This window comes from Dermochelys coriacea, chromosome 24, assembly GCF_009764565.3.
Source record: "Dermochelys coriacea isolate rDerCor1 chromosome 24, rDerCor1.pri.v4, whole genome shotgun sequence".
Lineage (NCBI taxonomy): Eukaryota > Metazoa > Chordata > Testudines > Dermochelyidae > Dermochelys > Dermochelys coriacea.
The window spans coordinates 1,241,384-1,258,500 of NC_050091.1; the positions used below are offsets into that span (position 1 = coordinate 1,241,384).

Sequence of the window (17,117 nt, forward strand, 5' to 3'; positions counted from 1 at the left end):
GGGGGCTGGGGGATTTAGGGGGCGCAGTGGCTCTGGGGTGTAACTCAGACTGGGGGTGGGAGCTGGGGGGCGCAGTGGCTCTGGGGTGTAACTCAGACTGGGGGTGGGGGTGGGGGCTGGGGGGCGCAGTGGCTCTGGGGTGTAACTCAGACTGGGGGTGGGGGCTGGGGGATTTGGGGGGCGCAGTGGCTCTGGGGTGTAACTCAGACTGGGGGTGGGGGCTGGGGGGCGCAGTGGCTCTGGGGTGTAACTCAGACTGGGGGCTGGGGGATTTGGGGGGCGCAGTGGCTCTTGGGTGTAACTCAGACTGGGGGTGGGGGCTGGGGGGCGCAGTGGCTCTGGGGTGTAACTCAGACTGGGGGTGGGAGCTGGGGGGCGCAGTGGCTCTGGGGTGTAACTCAGACTGGGGGATTTGGGGGGCGCAGTGGCTCTGGGGTGTAACTCAGACTGGGGGTGGGAGCTGGGGGGCGCAGTGGCTCTGGGGTGTAACTCAGACTGGGGGGATTTGGGGGGCGCAGTGGCTCTGGGGTGTAACTCAGACTGGGGGTGGGGGCTGGGGGGCACAGTGGCTCTGGGGTGTAACTCAGACTGGGGGATTTGGGGGGCGCAGTGGCTCTGGGGTGTATCTCAGACTGGGGGTGGGGGCTGGGGGATTTAGGGGGCGCAGTGGCTCTGGGGTGTAACTCAGACTGGGGGTGGGGGCTGGGGGATTTGGGGGCGCAGTGGCTCTGGGGTGTAACTCAGACTGGGGGTGGGGGCTGGGGGGCGCAGTGGCTCTGGGGTGTAACTCAGACTGGGGGCTGGGGGATTTAGGGGGCGCAGTGGCTCTGGGGTGTAACTCAGACTGGGGGTGGGGGCTGGGGGGCGCAGTGGCTCTGGGGTGTAACTCAGACTGGGGGGGGGGCTGGGGGATTTGGGGGGCGCAGTGGCTCTGGGGTGTAACTCAGACTGGGGGTGGGGGCTGGGGGATTTGGGGGGCGCAGTGGCTCTGGGGTGTAACTCAGACTGGGGGATTTGGGGGGCGCAGTGGCTCTGGGGTGTATCTCAGACTGGGGGTGGGAGCTGGGGGGCGCAGTGGCTCTGGGGTGTATCTCAGACTGGGGGTGGGGGCTGGGGGGCGCAGTGGCTCTGGGGTGTATCTCAGACTGGGGGTGGGAGCTGGGGGGCGCAGTGGCTCTGGGGTGTATCTCAGACTGGGGGTGGGAGCTGGGGGGCGCAGTGGCTCTGGGGTGTATCTCAGACTGGGGGCTGGGGGATTTAGGGGGTGCAGTGGCTCTGGGATGTAACTCAGACTGGGGGTGGGAGCTGGGGGGCGCAGTGGCTCTGGGGTGTAACTCAGACTGGGGGATTTGGGGGGCGCAGTGGCTCTGGGGTGTATCTCAGACTGGGGGTGGGGGCTGGGGGGCGCAGTGGCTCTGGGGTGTATCTCAGACTGGGGGTGGGGGCTGGGGGGCGCAGTGGCTCTGGGGTGTAACTCAGACTGGGGGTGGGGGGGGGGATTTAGGGGGCGCAGTGGCTCTGGGGTGTAACTCAGACTGGGGGTGGGGGCTGGGGGGCGCAGTGGCTCTGGGGTGTAACTCAGACTGGGGGTGGGGGTGGGGATTTGGGGGGCGCAGTCGCTCTGGGGTGTATCTCAGACTGGGGGTGGGGGCTGGGGGGCGCAGTGGCTCTAGGGTGTAACTCAGACTGGGGGTGGGGGATGGGGGGCGCAGTGGCTCTGGGGTGTAACTCAGACTGGGGGTGGGGGCTGGGGGGCGCAGTGGCTCTGGGGTGTAACTCAGACTGGGGGATTTGGGGGCGCAGTGGCTCTGGGGTGTATCTCAGACTGGGGGCTGGGGGATTTGGGGGGCGCAGTGGCTCGGGGTGTAACTCAGACTGGGGGTGGGGGCTGGGGGATTTAGGGGGCGCAGTGGCTCTGGGGTGTATCTCAGACTGGGGGCTGGGGGATTTAGGGGGCGCAGTGGCTCTGGGGTGTAACTCAGACTGGGGGTGGGGGCTGGGGGGCGCAGTGGCTCTGGGGTGTAACTCAGACTGGGGGTGGGGGCTGGGGGGCCGGGGGGAGCAGGGGGGGCGCTGTGGTCTGGGGTGTAACTCAGACTGGGGGTGGGGGCTGGGGGATTTGGGGGGCGCAGTGGCTCTGGGGTGTAACTCAGACTGGGGGATTTGGGGGCGCAGTGGCTCTGGGGTGTATCTCAGACTGGGGGCTGGGGGATTTGGGGGGCGCAGTGGCTCTGGGGTGTAACTCAGACTGGGGGTGGGGGCTGGGGGATTTAGGGGGCGCAGTGGCTCTGGGGTGTATCTCAGACTGGGGGGTGGGGGATGGGGGGCGCAGTGGCTCTGGGGTGTAACTCAGACTGGGGGTGGGAGCTGGGGGGCGCAGTGGCTCTGGGGTGTAACTCAGACTGGGGGTGGGGGCTGGGGGGCGCAGTGGCTCTGGGGTGTAACTCAGACTGGGGGATTTGGGGGGCGCAGTGGCTCTGGGGTGTAACTCAGACTGGGGGTGGGAGCTGGGGGGCGCAGTGGCTCTCGGGTGTAACTCAGACTGGGGGTGGGGGCTGGGGGGCGCAGTGGCTCTGGGGTGTAACTCAGACTGGGGGGGGGGCTGGGGGATTTGGGGGGCGCAGTGGCTCTGGGGTGTAACTCAGACTGGGGGTGGGGGCTGGGGGGCGCAGTGGCTCTGGGGTGTAACTCAGACTGGGGGTGGGAGCTGGGGGGTGCAGTGGCTCTGGGGTGTAACTCAGACTGGGGGATTTGGGGGGCGCAGTGGCTCTGGGGTGTAACTCAGACTGGGGGTGGGGGCTGGGGGGCGCAGTGGCTCTGGGGTGTAACTCAGACTGGGGGATTTGGGGGCGCAGTGGCTCTGTGGTGTATCTCAGACTGGGGGCTGGGGGATTTGGGGGGCGCAGTGGCTCTGGGGTGTAACTCAGACTGGGGGTGGGGGCTGGGGGATTTAGGGGGCGCAGTGGCTCTGGGGTGTATCTCAGACTGGGGGTGGGGGTGGGGATTTGGGGGGCGCAGTGGCTCTGGGGTGTATCTCAGACTGGGGGTGGGGGCTGGGGGGCGCAGTGGCTCTGGGGTGTATCTCAGACTGGGGGTGGGGGCTGGGGGGTGCAGTGGCTCTGGGGTGTAACTCAGACTGGGGGTGGGGGTGGGGATTTAGGGGGCGCAGTGGCTCTGGGGTGTAACTCAGACTGGGGGTGGGGGCTGGGGGATTTGGGGGGCGCAGTGGCTCTGGGGTGTATCTCAGACTGGGGGTGGGGGTGGGGGCTGGGGGGCGCAGTGGCTCTGGGGTGTAACTCAGACTGGGGGTGGGGGTGGGGATTTGGGGGGCGCAGTCGCTCTGGGGTGTATCTCAGACTGGGGGCTGGGGGATTTGGGGGGCGCAGTGGCTCTGGGGTGTAACTCAGACTGGGGGTGGGGGCTGGGGGATTTAGGGGGCGCAGTGGCTCTGGGGTGTAACTCAGACTGGGGGTGGGGGTGGGGGCTGGGGGGCCGGGGGGAGCAGGGGGGGCGCTGTGGTCTGGGGTGTAACTCAGACTGGGGGTGGGGGCTGGGGGGATTGGGGGGCGCAGTGGCTCTGGGGTGTAACTCAGACTGGGGATTTGGGGGGCGCAGTGGCTCTGGGGTGTAACTCAGACTGGGGGTGGGGGCTGGGGGGCGCAGTGGCTCTGGGGTGTAACTCAGACTGGGGGTGGGGGCTGGGGGGCCGGGGGGAGCAGGGGGGGGCGCTGTGGTCTGGGGTGTAACTCAGACTGGGGGTGGGGGCTGGGGGATTTGGGGGGCGCAGTGGCTCTGGGGTGTAACTCAGACTGGGGGTGGGGGCTGGGGGGCGCAGTGGCTCTGGGGTGTAACTCAGACTGGGGGTGGGGGCTGGGGGGCCGGGGGGAGCAGGGGGGGCGCTGTGGTCTGGGGTGTAACTCAGACTGGGGGTGGGGCTGGGGGATTTGGGGGGGCAGTGGCTCTGGGGTGTAACTCAGACTGGGGGATTTGGGGGCGCAGTGGCTCTGGGGTGTATCTCAGACTGGGGGCTGGGGGATTTGGGGGGCGCAGTGGCTCTGGGGTGTAACTCAGACTGGGGGTGGGGGCTGGGGGATTTAGGGGGCGCAGTGGCTCTGGGGTGTATCTCAGACTGGGGGTGGGGGCTGGGGGGCGCAGTGGCTCTGGGGTGTAACTCAGACTGGGGGTGGGAGCTGGGGGGCGCAGTGGCTCTGGGGTGTAACTCAGACTGGGGGTGGGGGCTGGGGGGCGCAGTGGCTCTGGGGTGTAACTCAGACTGGGGGATTTGGGGGGCGCAGTGGCTCTGGGGTGTAACTCAGACTGGGGGTGGGGGTGGGGATTTGGGGGGCGCAGTGGCTCTGGGGTGTAACTCAGACTGGGGGTGGGAGCTGGGGGGCGCAGTGGCTCTGGGGTGTAACTCAGACTGGGGGATTTGGGGGCGCAGTGGCTCTGGGGTGTATCTCAGACTGGGGGTGGGGGTGGGGGCTGGGGGGCGCAGTGGCTCTGGGGTGTAACTCAGACTGGGGGATTTGGGGGCGCAGTGGCTCTGGGGTGTATCTCAGACTGGGGGCTGGGGGATTTGGGGGGCGCAGTGGCTCTGGGGTGTAACTCAGACTGGGGGTGGGGGCTGGGGGGATTTAGGGGGCGCAGTGGCTCTGGGGTGTAACTCAGACTGGGGGATTTGGGGGGCGCAGTGGCTCTGGGGTGTAACTCAGACTGGGGGTGGGGGCTGGGGGATTTGGGGGCGCAGTGGCTCTGGGGTGTATCTCAGACTGGGGGTGGGGGCTGGGGGATTTGGGGGGCGCAGTGGCTCTGGGGTGTAACTCAGACTGGGGGTGGGGGCTGGGGGGCGCAGTGGCTCTGGGGTGTAACTCAGACTGGGGGATTTGGGGGGCGCAGTGGCTCTGGGGTGTATCTCAGACTGGGGGTGGGGGCTGGGGAATTTGGGGGGCGCAGTGGCTCTGGGGTGTAACTCAGACTGGGGGTGGGGGCTGGGGGGCGCAGTGGCTCTGGGGTGTAACTCAGACTGGGGGATTTGGGGGGCGCAGTGGCTCTGGGGTGTATCTCAGCCTGGGGGTGGGGGCTGGGGGATTTGGGGGGCGCAGTGGCTCTGGGGTGTATCTCAGACTGGGGGTGGGGGCTGGGGGATTTGGGGGGCGCAGTGGCTCTGGGGTGTAACTCAGACTGGGGGTGGGGGCTGGGGGGCGCAGTGGCTCTGGGGTGTATCTCAGACTGGGGGTGGGGGCTGGGGGATTTGGGGGGCGCAGTGGCTCTGGGGTGTATCTCAGACTGGGGGTGGGGGCTGGGGGATTTGGGGGGCGCAGTGGCTCTGGGGTGTAACTCAGACTGGGGGTGGGGGCTGGGGGGCGCAGTGGCTCTGGGGTGTAACTCAGACTGGGGGTGGGGGCTGGGGGGCCGGGGGGAGCGGGGGGGGCGCTGTGGTCTGGGGGTGGGGCCTGCGCACACACTGAAGCAGGGAGGAGCTGCCGGCTGCCTTGTAACCATGGCGACCCGTGAGCGGGCGGGGCCGGCGGGCTCCATGCGGCTCCTCGCGCGCCCGGCCCAAAGTGAGGTCACTTCCCGGGCGGGGGAGGGGCGAGTTCCGGTATTTCAGGGCGGGGCGGCGGAAGCGGGGTGCAGTCGGAGCGGGAGCGGCGCTATGGCCGGGGTAACCACCATCGAGGCGGTGAAGCGCAAGATCCAGGTGCTGCAGCAGCAGGCGGACGATGCGGAGGAGCGGGCGGACCGCCTGCAGCGCGAGGTGGAGGCCGAGCGCCGCAACCGCGAGCAGGTAGCGCGCGCCGGGACTAGGCCGCGGGCCGGGGGCGCCTCTGCGGGCTCCTGAGGCGGGCGGGGGCTGGGCGCGGGGGGGCTCAGCCTCGTGTGTGTGCGTCTGTGGGGGGGGTGTCACCGGCATGGCCCGGGCTGGGCTCGTTGCGGGGGGGGTGTGTGGGGCGGGGGGTCACTGGCCTGGCCCCGTGGGGGCGGCGGGGTCTACTGGCCCGGCGGGGTGGGGGGCTGGTGTCGGTGGGGGGGGGTCCACCGGCGGGCTGGGGGCTCGGCTGGGGGGATGAACCCGGGGGGCGGGGGAGGGTCACCGGTCGCCGCCGAGGTGGGGCCGCGGCCGCGTCTCTTCCGCTCCCCGCTCAGGAAATGAGGCAGCAAGTTTGGCTCCGAGGAAACGCTCCCTCCCTGTGTGCGCGGCGCGGTGGGGTCCGTGCTCCACGGGCTGCGGCCTGCTCTGCCTTGGCTGGGCCCAGGCTCTTCCCGGGCTTGGGATCCTGGAAAGGGGCGGGCATGGGTGGGGGGATGCTGTGGGTGTTCTCCTGCCCACGTGCTGGGAGAGCCCCAGAGGGATCCCTTTTAGGGAGGCTTGGGAGGGGGATGGGCACGTTGGTGCTGTGTGCTTGCTTGCCCCGTGTAGTGCTGGGCATCCCCATTCCTCGTGCGCTGGAGTGAGTGGGTTGTGAGCTCTGCTTCCTCTCCTGGGTGTGATGGCATCTGGTGCTCTCCTTGCTTAGAGGTGAGGCAGCAGACCTGTAACTGCTGTACATGTGGCTTTTACGTTTTGCTGCTGTATGCTGGCGGTTCTGGGAGCCTCCTAATGGGCCAAGAGGAACCTCCCTACTAAGTAATTCATTATTTGAGCTAAAGCACTTCTAGAGCAACAATCACTGTATTGTGAATGCAGAGCACCTACATAAGATGCTGATGGGTGTTAAAGAAAATGCCAAAATTGTTTTAGATGTAGCTGAAGTCTGATACTGTTGGGGTGAGCCCTCAGGCTCCTTTGTCAGTTCTGTGATTTGGAGTTTCATGCCTATTTCTGGTAAAGATTACAAGCTGCGTGCCCTGAGTATACAGCTGGCTCATGGAGAAATTTTGGGCTTTCAGTCTGAAGCAGCAACTTGAGCTCAAGAAATAACTCTGCTGCTCAGCCTAGCACTGGGTTTGTGGTCAGAAAAAGATCTGACTCTGGAAAATGGGAAGCCACTTGCTGTATTGCAGCCAAAGCAGTGTGTTACAGGCTTGTTGGAAGCTTGTTCTACAGCTGAAAGCATCATGGCTTGATATTTCAAGGATGTGAGCGCATATGGAAGCAGTATCTCCTATGGTACTCAGTCTTCAGATTGACAGGTTTCAGAGTAGCAGCTGTGTTAGTCTGTATTTGCAAAAAGAAAAGGAGTACTTGTGGCACCTTACAGACTAACAAATTTATTCAGATTGGTTTTGTTACTGTGCCCTTTGGCTTTGTTGTGAACATGCCTTGAAAGCAAATGTAGAGGCTAGTATCTGCTCAAGATGTAATTTACTAGTGGTGCTGGTCTAGTAACCTTTGACAAGCTGAAATTGTGGCTTTGCTAAGTATTGATTTGTCACTGGTAAAACCAGTTCAGCATCATTCTTAACTGGTTCTGTAGATGACTGGCTCTAACAGATTAGAACAGTGCCTTGAATACTAGTTGTGCCAACTTCCAGGGCTTAATACCCTGGTTCCTGGAAGCTTTTAACTTCAGTATGCTTTCCATATAGCTAAATTAAAAGCCTTACTGTTTTTTGTAACTTTCTTGCCTTGGTAATAACAAGGGGATATATTGGATCCAGAAGTAGCCTTTATAAGCCAGCTCATCTTGCGGTGAGCTCTCTGACCATTGGCATACATGCTAAACATGGCAGAATCTGATACTAATTTAGCAAATCTGATCACTTCCTAAATCCTAGGAAGAAAATCTAGTTTACTGGTGGGATTCTAGCCAAGCAGGCTAAGATCTAGGCTAACCTACCCTCAGATGTACATGGGGAAACTTAGTATGTGCAGAAAGATACAATCTGTTCACCTCCACTGAAGCACTAGTTTGAAGCCAGCTTGGAGGAAGGGCTCTGGGAGGCTGAACAATGCCATACCCTGCATGCTGAGAAGTGGTGGTAAAGTAGCCTTGGCTGCTAAAACTTTCTGCAGGACGCTCCAGCTAGAGTAAAGATGCCAAGGAACACTCCCAATTCTCGTCCAGTAGAATAAGCTACTGTGTAAATGTTTGGCTAGTGGGGCTAGGCAAAATTTCTTATAAAATCTCTACAGTTATTGGAATGCTCCTAGCTCACTAACTAGGTTTGAAGCCCTCTGCCCCTCTCTCATACCAAACAGAGGGAGTGGGTGTGCCAGCCACTGAGTCTCCAAAGTGAAAGCCATTACCCTAAATCACCCTCATTGTATCACTTAAATCACTTTTTTTTTGTTCAACTTCTCCAGCTGCACTGGAACTAGCTACTGGAGGGGTGTGGTCCTGCAGCAGAACTCTCCTCAGTTGGTTATCTTGCTTCTGGTCAGACATGTAGTGTCAGGCATGGTCAGGTCTGCACAAACTCCTTATGGCCCTTGGCTGACCTACAGATACAACTTGCATGCCGCAATAGTGTAACAAGCGGCAGTTGTATTCCCTCCAGTACTGTATGCTGTAGACTTGCCCCCATCCAAAGATAGCAATAGGAATGTGCAGATTGTAGACCAATTTTTTTTGCTCTGTACTAGGTCTTTAGAAAGACAGGCTTGACAGATTCCTGTGGGAGGTGGTAAAGGCTTTTACATAGCAGCAATTTAAGACTTTCTTTAGGTTTTGAGCCTACTTAGTCCCAAAAAGAAAAGGAGTACTTGTGGCACCTTAGACTAACAAATTTATTAGAGCATAAGCTTTCGTGAGCATCGGAAATGCATCCGATGAAGTGAGCTGTAGCTCACGAAAGCTTATGCTCTAATAAATTTGTTAGTCTCTAAGGTGCCACAAGTACTCCTTTTCTTTTTGCGAATACAGACTAACACGGCTGCTACTCTGAAACCTGTCATTATACTTAGTCCCAGAGATCTGGTCCCACCTTCCCTTTACAATCTTCCCTTGCTGAGACTGCCTCTTTTGCCTTCCTCCTTTGTCTCCCAGGCTCTGTTTGCAGAGGTGTGTAGCTATTTGAAGAGGTGTGTAGTTAACATTGCATGTTCACATTCCAGGCTGTTCCTTGCTGAAAGGCTGGCTGCCCATGTCTACGGCAGTGCTATGCTGGACACTCCCACTAATATCAGGTGGTACTTAGAATACTGATTAGCTTTTTGCTCACTGTACTGTTGACTCATTATTGTGAGGCAGTATTGACTCAGGTTGGGTGTTGTGGCAATTTAGGGTAGGTCACTTTCGTCTCAGGAAGTTGTAGTGATTGGCAAGAAATCCACCAATTTATCTGGCATGACTGACTGTACTAGAAACTCAGATCTGTACAGCAGCACTCGGATGAAGTCTGGGCCTGTTTGAACATCTGTGTAAACTTAGTCTGGGTTTTTTATGAAGTCCAGCATGACCTCAACACAAAACTATTTGGAAACTGCTACTCCAAAATGGTGTCTGTCAACTCCACCTCGCCTTGGCTTTCTTCTTTCTGAACTGGAGCTAGCATGGATCGCTCAGCCAGGTGGCCTTCTGGATAGCAGCTTACCTGGCCAGGGAAACTCTTCTGGCTCCATCTAAGGAGAGTCAACTTCAGGATATCCTGAATAGGAGCAGCAGTATTTGAGAGAAGGGATAGCTTCTGAGGAAGGGTGGGTTCTAATCCAATGTTGTCATACTGCAGTTTTGTTTGTGCTCCTTGCATTTCAGTCATTGGTTCACTGATTTCTTGGTGTGCAGTGATGAATTGGCTTCTCTAGGTTACCTCTCTTGGCCTTTCACTGAAACTTTCTTTAAGCAGGGGCCTGAGAATCTACACTGGGGAACAAAGTAATGCCTCATGTTTACCCCTGAATCCTTTGCCCTGACATAAACACAGCCTTCTCCCAGCTCCTCAAATACATGATTCCCTTGAAGTCTAAGCATGCTGACAGTGTAAATTAACTGGAGCTGTGGGAAGGATTCTCCAACAGACAGTTGGTGGATTTTCCTGTACTTCTCTCGTGAGTCTGGTGGTACTAGCTTGTCATTCAAAAACAGAGTTGACTTGAAATGCTTTGGGGCTTGAGCTGTGATGGGTTGTCTTATCCATTTCTGACTCCATCCTGAACCATGTGGGGGAAGAGCTCGTGCATGTTGGCCAGCTCAGTGCTATAAGCACAATAGGTATAAGTGGCACTTGGCATGAACTGACTGAAGTGTTCTGAGAACATGAAGTGATATCACATGTGACACTGCCAGTGCAGGAATTCTGTGGAAAACTCCCAGACTTTCCATGCTGCTCAAATACTGGCTTAATCAGAAAAACTGACTTGTTCAGTACATGGTGCTCTCAAGTACTTTCATAACAAGGACTTCAGTATTCAAGGCAGGGCTGGGTATGGACACTGGTCTAGAATTGCTAGAACAGGGGCAGGAAGAAGCAATCACATCAAGGTCCCATAATATAAGAACTAGGGGCCACCAAACAAAATTAATGGGTAGAATCATAGAATATCAGCGTTGGAAGGGACCTCAGGAGGTCATCTAGTCCAACCCCCTGCTCAAAGCAGGACCAATCCCCAATTTTTGCCCTAGATCCCCAAATGGCCCCCTCAAGGATTGAACTCACAACCCTGGGTTCAGCAGGCCAATGCTCAAACCACTGAGCTATCCCTCCCCCTGCCAGTAGTCAGTTTAAAACAAATAAAGAAGTTCTTCCTTCAGTGCACAGTCAACCTGTGGAACTCCTTGCCTGAGGAGGTTGTGAAGGCTAGGACTATAACAGGGTTTAAAAGAGAACTGGATAAATTCATGGAGGTGAAGTCCATTAATGGCTATTAGCCAGGATGGGCAAGGAATGGTGTCCCTAGCCTCTGTTTGTCAGAGTGGCGATGGATGGCAGGAGAGAAATCACTTTATCATTGCCTGTTAGGTTCACTCCCTCTGGGGCACCTGGCATTGGCCACTGTCAGTAGACAGGATACTGGGCTGGATGGACCTTTGGTCTGACCCAGTATGGCCGTTATGTCTTGGGGCAAGTTTACATTACAAAATTAAGCTGATGTAACTTAGGTCGACATACAGCCCCCACAGTAGCTAAACTGCTTTTCTATGTCCACACTAGACACCTTGTGTCGGTGGTGCACATCCTCACCAGGAGTGCATGCACCAATTTAACTGTTAATGTAGGGCATTGGGGACTACATCGACTGTTGCTGCCTTTCACAAGTTAGCAATGCAGTGTCCACACTGACACTGTCGACCTAAGTGCTATGCCTCTCGCAGAGATGGAGTTAAGTTGGTGGGAGGTATGTTGTAGTGTAGACCAGGCCTTGAGCTGGCAAATACTCTGCCCTTACAGCGTATTCCATCAAGGTGTTGAGGCCACACAATTGCAGTACAATGAAGTGGAGTATTAAGAAGCACAGAGGGACTTGCTCAGGCTCATACTACACCTATGGCAGTCAAACACTTCTCTGTAGACCACAGGTGCCTTCTGGAAGCAGCATCCATGGTGACATTTTATTTATGGGGAAACAGAAGCTAGTAAGGGATCATGTGACCCAGAAGTCGCAGTAGGGAGTTGCCTACACTGGCTTCAGGTCAAGCAGTAGCATATTTAACTAACTCTAAAGGTGGATGGATTTCTCTGCCCTTCTACTCACTGGCCTCCTGCTCACCTAAGTGACACTTGTAGTGGAATCACAAAAAGAAAAGGAGTACTTGTGGCACCTTAGAGACTAACACATTTATTAGAGCATAAGCTTTCATGAGCTACAGCTCACTTCATCGGATGCGAATACAGACTAACACGGCTGCTACTCTGAAACTTGTAGTGGACTGAAATGCAAACAAAGTTAACATTCTTCAGCTCGGAGAGGGACTGCTTTCTTTGAACTACCAGACTCTGCAGAATGGTATCCTGAATAAGCTGAAATCAATGGGAGTTGGAAGGGCCATCACTCCATAGAATTGGGCTCCAAGTTCTTTATGCCTTACCCTGCGCAGCCCTGGCTCTGAGCAGGTCACTCATAGAATCATAGACTTTAAGGTCAGAAGGGACCCTTATGATCATTTAGTCTGACCTCCTGCACAACACAGGCCACAGAATCTCACCCACCCACTCCTGTAACAAACCTCTAACCTATGTCTGAGCTATTGAAGTCCTTCCTGACCCCAAATATGGCAATCGGCTAAACACTGAGCATGTGGGCAAGACTTGCCAGCCAGCTACACAGGAAAGAATTCTCTGTAGTAACTCGGATCCCACCCATCTAACATCCCATCACAGGCCATTGGGCATATCTACTGCTAATAGTTGAATATCAATTAATTGCCAAAATTAGGCTATCCCATCGTATCATCCCTTCCATAAACTTATCAAGCTTAGTCTTGAAGCCAGATATGTCTCTTGCCACCACTGCTTCCCTTGGAAGGCTGTTCCAGAATTTCACTCCTCTGATGGTTACAAACCTTCATCTAATTTCAAGTCATAAACTGGCCATCAGGAAGTTTTAATCTGTTCTCGTGTGCACATTGGTACTGATATTAAAAAATTCTTCTCCCTCCATGGTATTTATCCCTCTCTATTTATAGAGAGCAATCAGATCTCCCCATAGCCTTCTTTTGGTTAGGCTAAACAAGCCAAGCTCTTTGAGTCTCTTTTCATAAGACAGGTTTTCCATTCCTCGATCATCCTAGTAGCCCTTCTCTGTACCATCTTTAAGAAAGATAATTCAAACTGGGAGACCAGAACTGCACACAATATTCCAGATGAGGTCTTACCAGTACCTTGTATAACAGTACTAACACCTCCTCATCTCTACTGGGAATACCTTGCTTGATGCATCCCAAGACCACATTGGCCATGAAAAAAGCTAATGTGGCGGCTCATAGTCCTCCTGTGATCAACCATTATTCTGAGGTCCTTCTCCTCCTCTATTACTTCCAAGTGATGCATCCCCAGTTATAACAAACTCTTAATCCCTAAATGCATGACCTTGCACTTTTCACTATTAAATTTCATCCTATTACTATTACTCCAGTTTACAAGGTCATCCAGATCTTCCTGTATTCTCTGTATTGGCAATACCTCCCAGCTTCATGTCATGTGCAAACTTTATTAGCACATTCCTGCTTTGTGTGCCAAGGTCAGTAATAAAATTGGTCCCAAAACCAATCCCTGAGGAACTCCCCTAGTAACCTCCTTTCAGCCTGACAGTGTGACCCATTGTAGTCTCCCCTTTAACTGGTTCCTTATCCACCTTTTCAATTTTCATATTAATCCCTGACACTTGAGCTCAAGTCTGTCCAAACTGGTCTGAAAATGGGCAGCTTGCTTGATATCCTGGGTGCATAGGGATGAAGAGTCTGATCCAGATAGCATAGCCTTCCCATGAATGGCTGCGGGAGGGGAGTGGCTTGGGTCTGATGCACTGATTGTTTTGCTGGCTGTCACCATGGCCTGCTCCAGCAGGATCAATGCAGTGGCTTTGCTAGGTCTAAGCTGAAGAACAGGATGGCTAAAATGAGGCAGTTGGCCTTCAGGTCCAGAAGACATACCCCTACCTTGTGTGTGAATTTATGGAGGTGCTCTGTTAGCTTCAGAGCTGACTGCTTACCTGGAATTCCAGGGGCAGCCCTACATGCTGGCTCCAGTTTACATCTGGCGGACACTGCAGTGCAATAAAATGAGGCCATGCCCAGGTCTTGGTTCTGCTCTTTATTTGCAGCCGGATAAGAGATTCTTCTGTTACTGAGCTATTGTCATATTAAAGCTCAGCCAGCATTTGTCATGGAAACCTGTACACTGCCACCCTGGCTTGTTGCAGCCCTGTGATAGTGTTCATTCACATCTCTGGGTAGAGGCATAGATTTCTAGAGCTAGGGGCTGGGCACAGGTATCTTCTCTTAAGCTACCACTAACAGGGCTAAAGAATTCCCTTACTCATGTGAGGGGCCCTCTTGGCTGCTGGAGGGAAGTTGTACTAAGCCATCAAACTCTGTAGAAGATTCTAAATACAAGTTCCTATATCTTGAGGATTGCAAAGTGCTTTGGGTTCAAGCTGGCTTGGGGTTGCCTTCCTAAGGCTGCTGGCAGCCTGCCTGAGGTGGTGCTCGTTCCGCAGGTGCAGAGTGACGGGGGGGGGGGGGCCCTTCTGCAGAAGGTAATGACACCAAGCAGGGTTTTGTTGCAACTACAAAGCTGTCAGGAATTTCACTTCCCTACTTCTTGGAGTAAGCTGCAGGGAGCCAAAACTAGCAGTGAAGTGAATGGTAGAAGGTGGAGCCCCCTTGCAGAGGGAGAGGGTAGAGAAGCAGTTCCACAGCAGTGAAGGAGCCTTCTCCCTACCGCAGCTGGGCTGAGTCAAGCTTAAAACACCATGTAGCCAAAAAGTGAAGTGACAGTTAGGTTCTCCCCCACAGCCATGGTAGGGACAGCATCCTACCCTCTCCAGCTACTCTGAATGTGAGGGCATGGGCCTTACCATTCTGGTGTTCCTCTGGACTTGCTGGGGAGGAGAGTGCTCTCCTGTTGGACTCTCACTTTCCTCAGGCTGTGCACTGATTGCAACTAGACCAGACCTTTAGCTGAACTCTTTCCAGTTTTAACCCCCTTCCTCTCCTCAAGTATAGGTGCTCACTGACTCCTCCGGCAGGGCTTGGTCCATGACAGCACTCTTCAGGCATCCACAGAAGAGGCTTGGGGGCACACTTGCATGGAAGCGCTCACTGAAGGAAGTCCCTTTCCCATGATGCACTCCTTGAAACCTGCCACTGGGTAGTACAGGCCTCTCCCCTGCTCATCAGGGTACCATGCATCTCTGTTAATGGTCCAGCCAAGGAGAAGAGCTGAATGGCTTGTCCGAGCTTTAATTCCAAATATATTGAGCCCTATTCTAACGCTAGTTTTTTTTTTTTTCCCCATTGCTCAGCTGGTACAGCGCTTCTGTTCCCCCAGGCTCAAGTTGGCTCCCTTTTTGAAGCCTCATCGACTTGCAGGCTGCTGTTACATGTGGTAGTTAGGGTAATTCAAATCAAAAGGTCCTGCCAGACTCCTCAATGCTGCGCTGAAGTGAGCTGCAGCTCCTTGGTGGCTCTTCCTCTCAGCATGACTTCTTCTAAGCTATTAGGAAGAAATCAGATTGCTCAAGGCAAATGGGAAGGGTTCTTATTACTGCCTTTAAGTGGCAAGCAGACATCCCTAAGCTGTGGAGACCTCCCATGATGGAGGAATGGGCATTGGCCAAGTGTACTAGTTATCTGCAGCCTCAGGCAGAGTTGTAATGTTTATAGGATACTTACCTGCAGTGTCATAGAAGCCCATAAGGTGTGTCTAGCACTAGAGGAATTGTTTGCATAACTGTAGCTATCAAAGCATGTGTCTAGATTTGAGTGGAGATCCAAGTCTCCCTGCTGACAGAGCAAAAGCTCAAGTGACTCCCTTTTCCAGGCTCCTGGCTGGCTTGTTTCATAGCACAGACCCAGGTGACCATATGATCATGAGCTATGGCTACACTGTAAGGCCTACCATGGCCCAGCTGCAGTGCAGTAGCTGATACTTACTATAGCCATGGAAGGGTTTCCTCTGTCACTAGTAAACCCACCTCCGAGGCAACAGCAAGGTAGAAGGAAAAATTCTTCTGTCGGCCTAGCAGGATCTACAGTGGGCATTAGGCCAATCTAAGGGGCACGGAGGGCGTGACACTTTTCACAGCTCTAAGTACTGGACCTAGCCTGACCAAGTTCTACATATAGACCAGGCCTAAAGCTTTTTTTTTATAGCTGCAGTGGCTCTTCACTAGCCCGTATTGAGAGGCTCATTCTGAAACTAGGGGCTGCATTGTTGCTATAGCTGTAGAATTCCCTTCCCAAAGAACTGGTCTGGAGACAGGATATCCCCAAACTTCCCCTCTAGCTCCAAATTCCTGCTAAATGACTGAGCAAAATCAAGCTGCTGTTTAGAGTTTCCAAGGTGTCCTTGGAAACCTGTCTCTTGAGGCCAGCAGTGATATGCATTGGCTGGCCTAGGCACGGTGATCAGCCCTGGAAGTCTGGTGCTGCCTCTCATGGTCGGGGGATCCCAAAGAGCTGCTGCCTCCTCCAAATGTGGTTCAGATAAACTTGCAGTTGCAGACTTGCTTGAAACTTTCCTTCAGCTTCACTGAGTCACGGCTCAGCCATGCAAATGGCACTAGTTCTGCTGTGTAAAATGACTGGCTGCAGTGTTCATGGACTGATAGGCTGCAGTTGAGGATAAATGGAGTAGGTGTTGTCCTCACACAGTTCTGGTTAACTGGAAATACTCTGGCAGATCTAATGCTTGTGCAAGCAGAGGTTAGTTAGGCAGGTACCTGTCACAAGTCTGCTTGAGCTGAAATCCTAGTTTTGTGGTATGCTGGGAACTTGTGTGGAGCAGCTTCACTGCATGAAACTCTGTCTATCAGAGAAAAAAGAAAAGGAGTACTTGTGGCACCTTAGGGACTAACAATTTTATTTGAGCATACGCTTTCGTGAGATGAAGTGAGCTGTAACTCACGAAAGCTTATGCTCTAATAAATTTTAGTCTAAGGTGCCACAAGTACTCCTTTTCTTTTTGTGAATACAGACTAACACAGCTGCTACTCTGAAACCTGTCTGAGGACACTCCAGCGTTGTCCCTCACCACCATTGGGAGTGCAGTCTGCACTTGCCAGATGTGGCACTGCTTTCCTTTTCCGTATCAGTCAGTGGTGGACTGGGAAATTGATCCCAGGAGCCCTCCCTTGCTGTCAGTGCTAGACCCACTGTAGACTAGCTCATGGTGTGATCAATTCTCTAGGCTGAGGCAGAAGTTGCATCCTTGAATCGCCGTATCCAGCTGGTAGAGGAGGAGTTGGACCGAGCCCAGGAGCGTCTTGCCACAGCTCTGCAGAAGCTGGAGGAGGCAGAGAAAGCTGCAGATGAGAGTGAAAGGTGAGCAGCATTACAGAAGCAGGAGGCTTCCTGCAGATACCACTGTTCTCTGGCTCTACACTAATATTGCAGATGTGTGGTGGAGGGTCTCTTGAATATTAATGCAAAAAAACACTGAACCCACCAGGTGTATCTGGATCTTGGGGTAAAGTATGTAGTCTAGGAGACTTAGCTCCTCAGCTGGATGGTCAGACATCCCTTTAGATATCTTTTCACGTGTCCATCCTCTGCCCTGTCACACTTCACTTCATG

The 17,117-nt window shown here is 54.9% G+C and overlaps 1 protein-coding gene and 1 long non-coding RNA gene across 22 annotated transcripts in view; one reads left to right on the top strand and one right to left on the bottom strand.

The window, feature by feature from the left end:
• TPM3 (tropomyosin 3) overlaps positions 1-17,117 on the top strand; it is a 43,838-nt gene that overhangs the window by 13,279 nt on the left and 13,442 nt on the right. For 12 of the 21 annotated variants that reach the window (XR_006276888.1, XR_006276885.1, XR_006276889.1 and 9 more), the window contains exon 3: positions 16,732-16,865. Coding sequence is in view for 9 of the 21 variants with exons in the window: in XM_043502034.1 (XP_043357969.1) it covers positions 16,732-16,865 (134 nt within the window). In the remaining 12 variants the exon portion in view is untranslated. Of the gene's footprint in view, positions 1-5,527; positions 5,789-16,731; positions 16,866-17,117 lie in introns of those variants that run through there. The other 9 variants (XR_006276892.1, XR_006276895.1, XR_006276897.1 and 6 more) reach the window with 4 other exon arrangements.
• LOC122457381 lies at positions 16,114-16,736 on the bottom strand. The gene is made up of 2 exons (XR_006276899.1): positions 16,544-16,736; positions 16,114-16,350 (listed from the first exon to the last, which is right to left on the bottom strand). It is a non-coding gene; the product is annotated as an uncharacterized LOC122457381 (long non-coding RNA).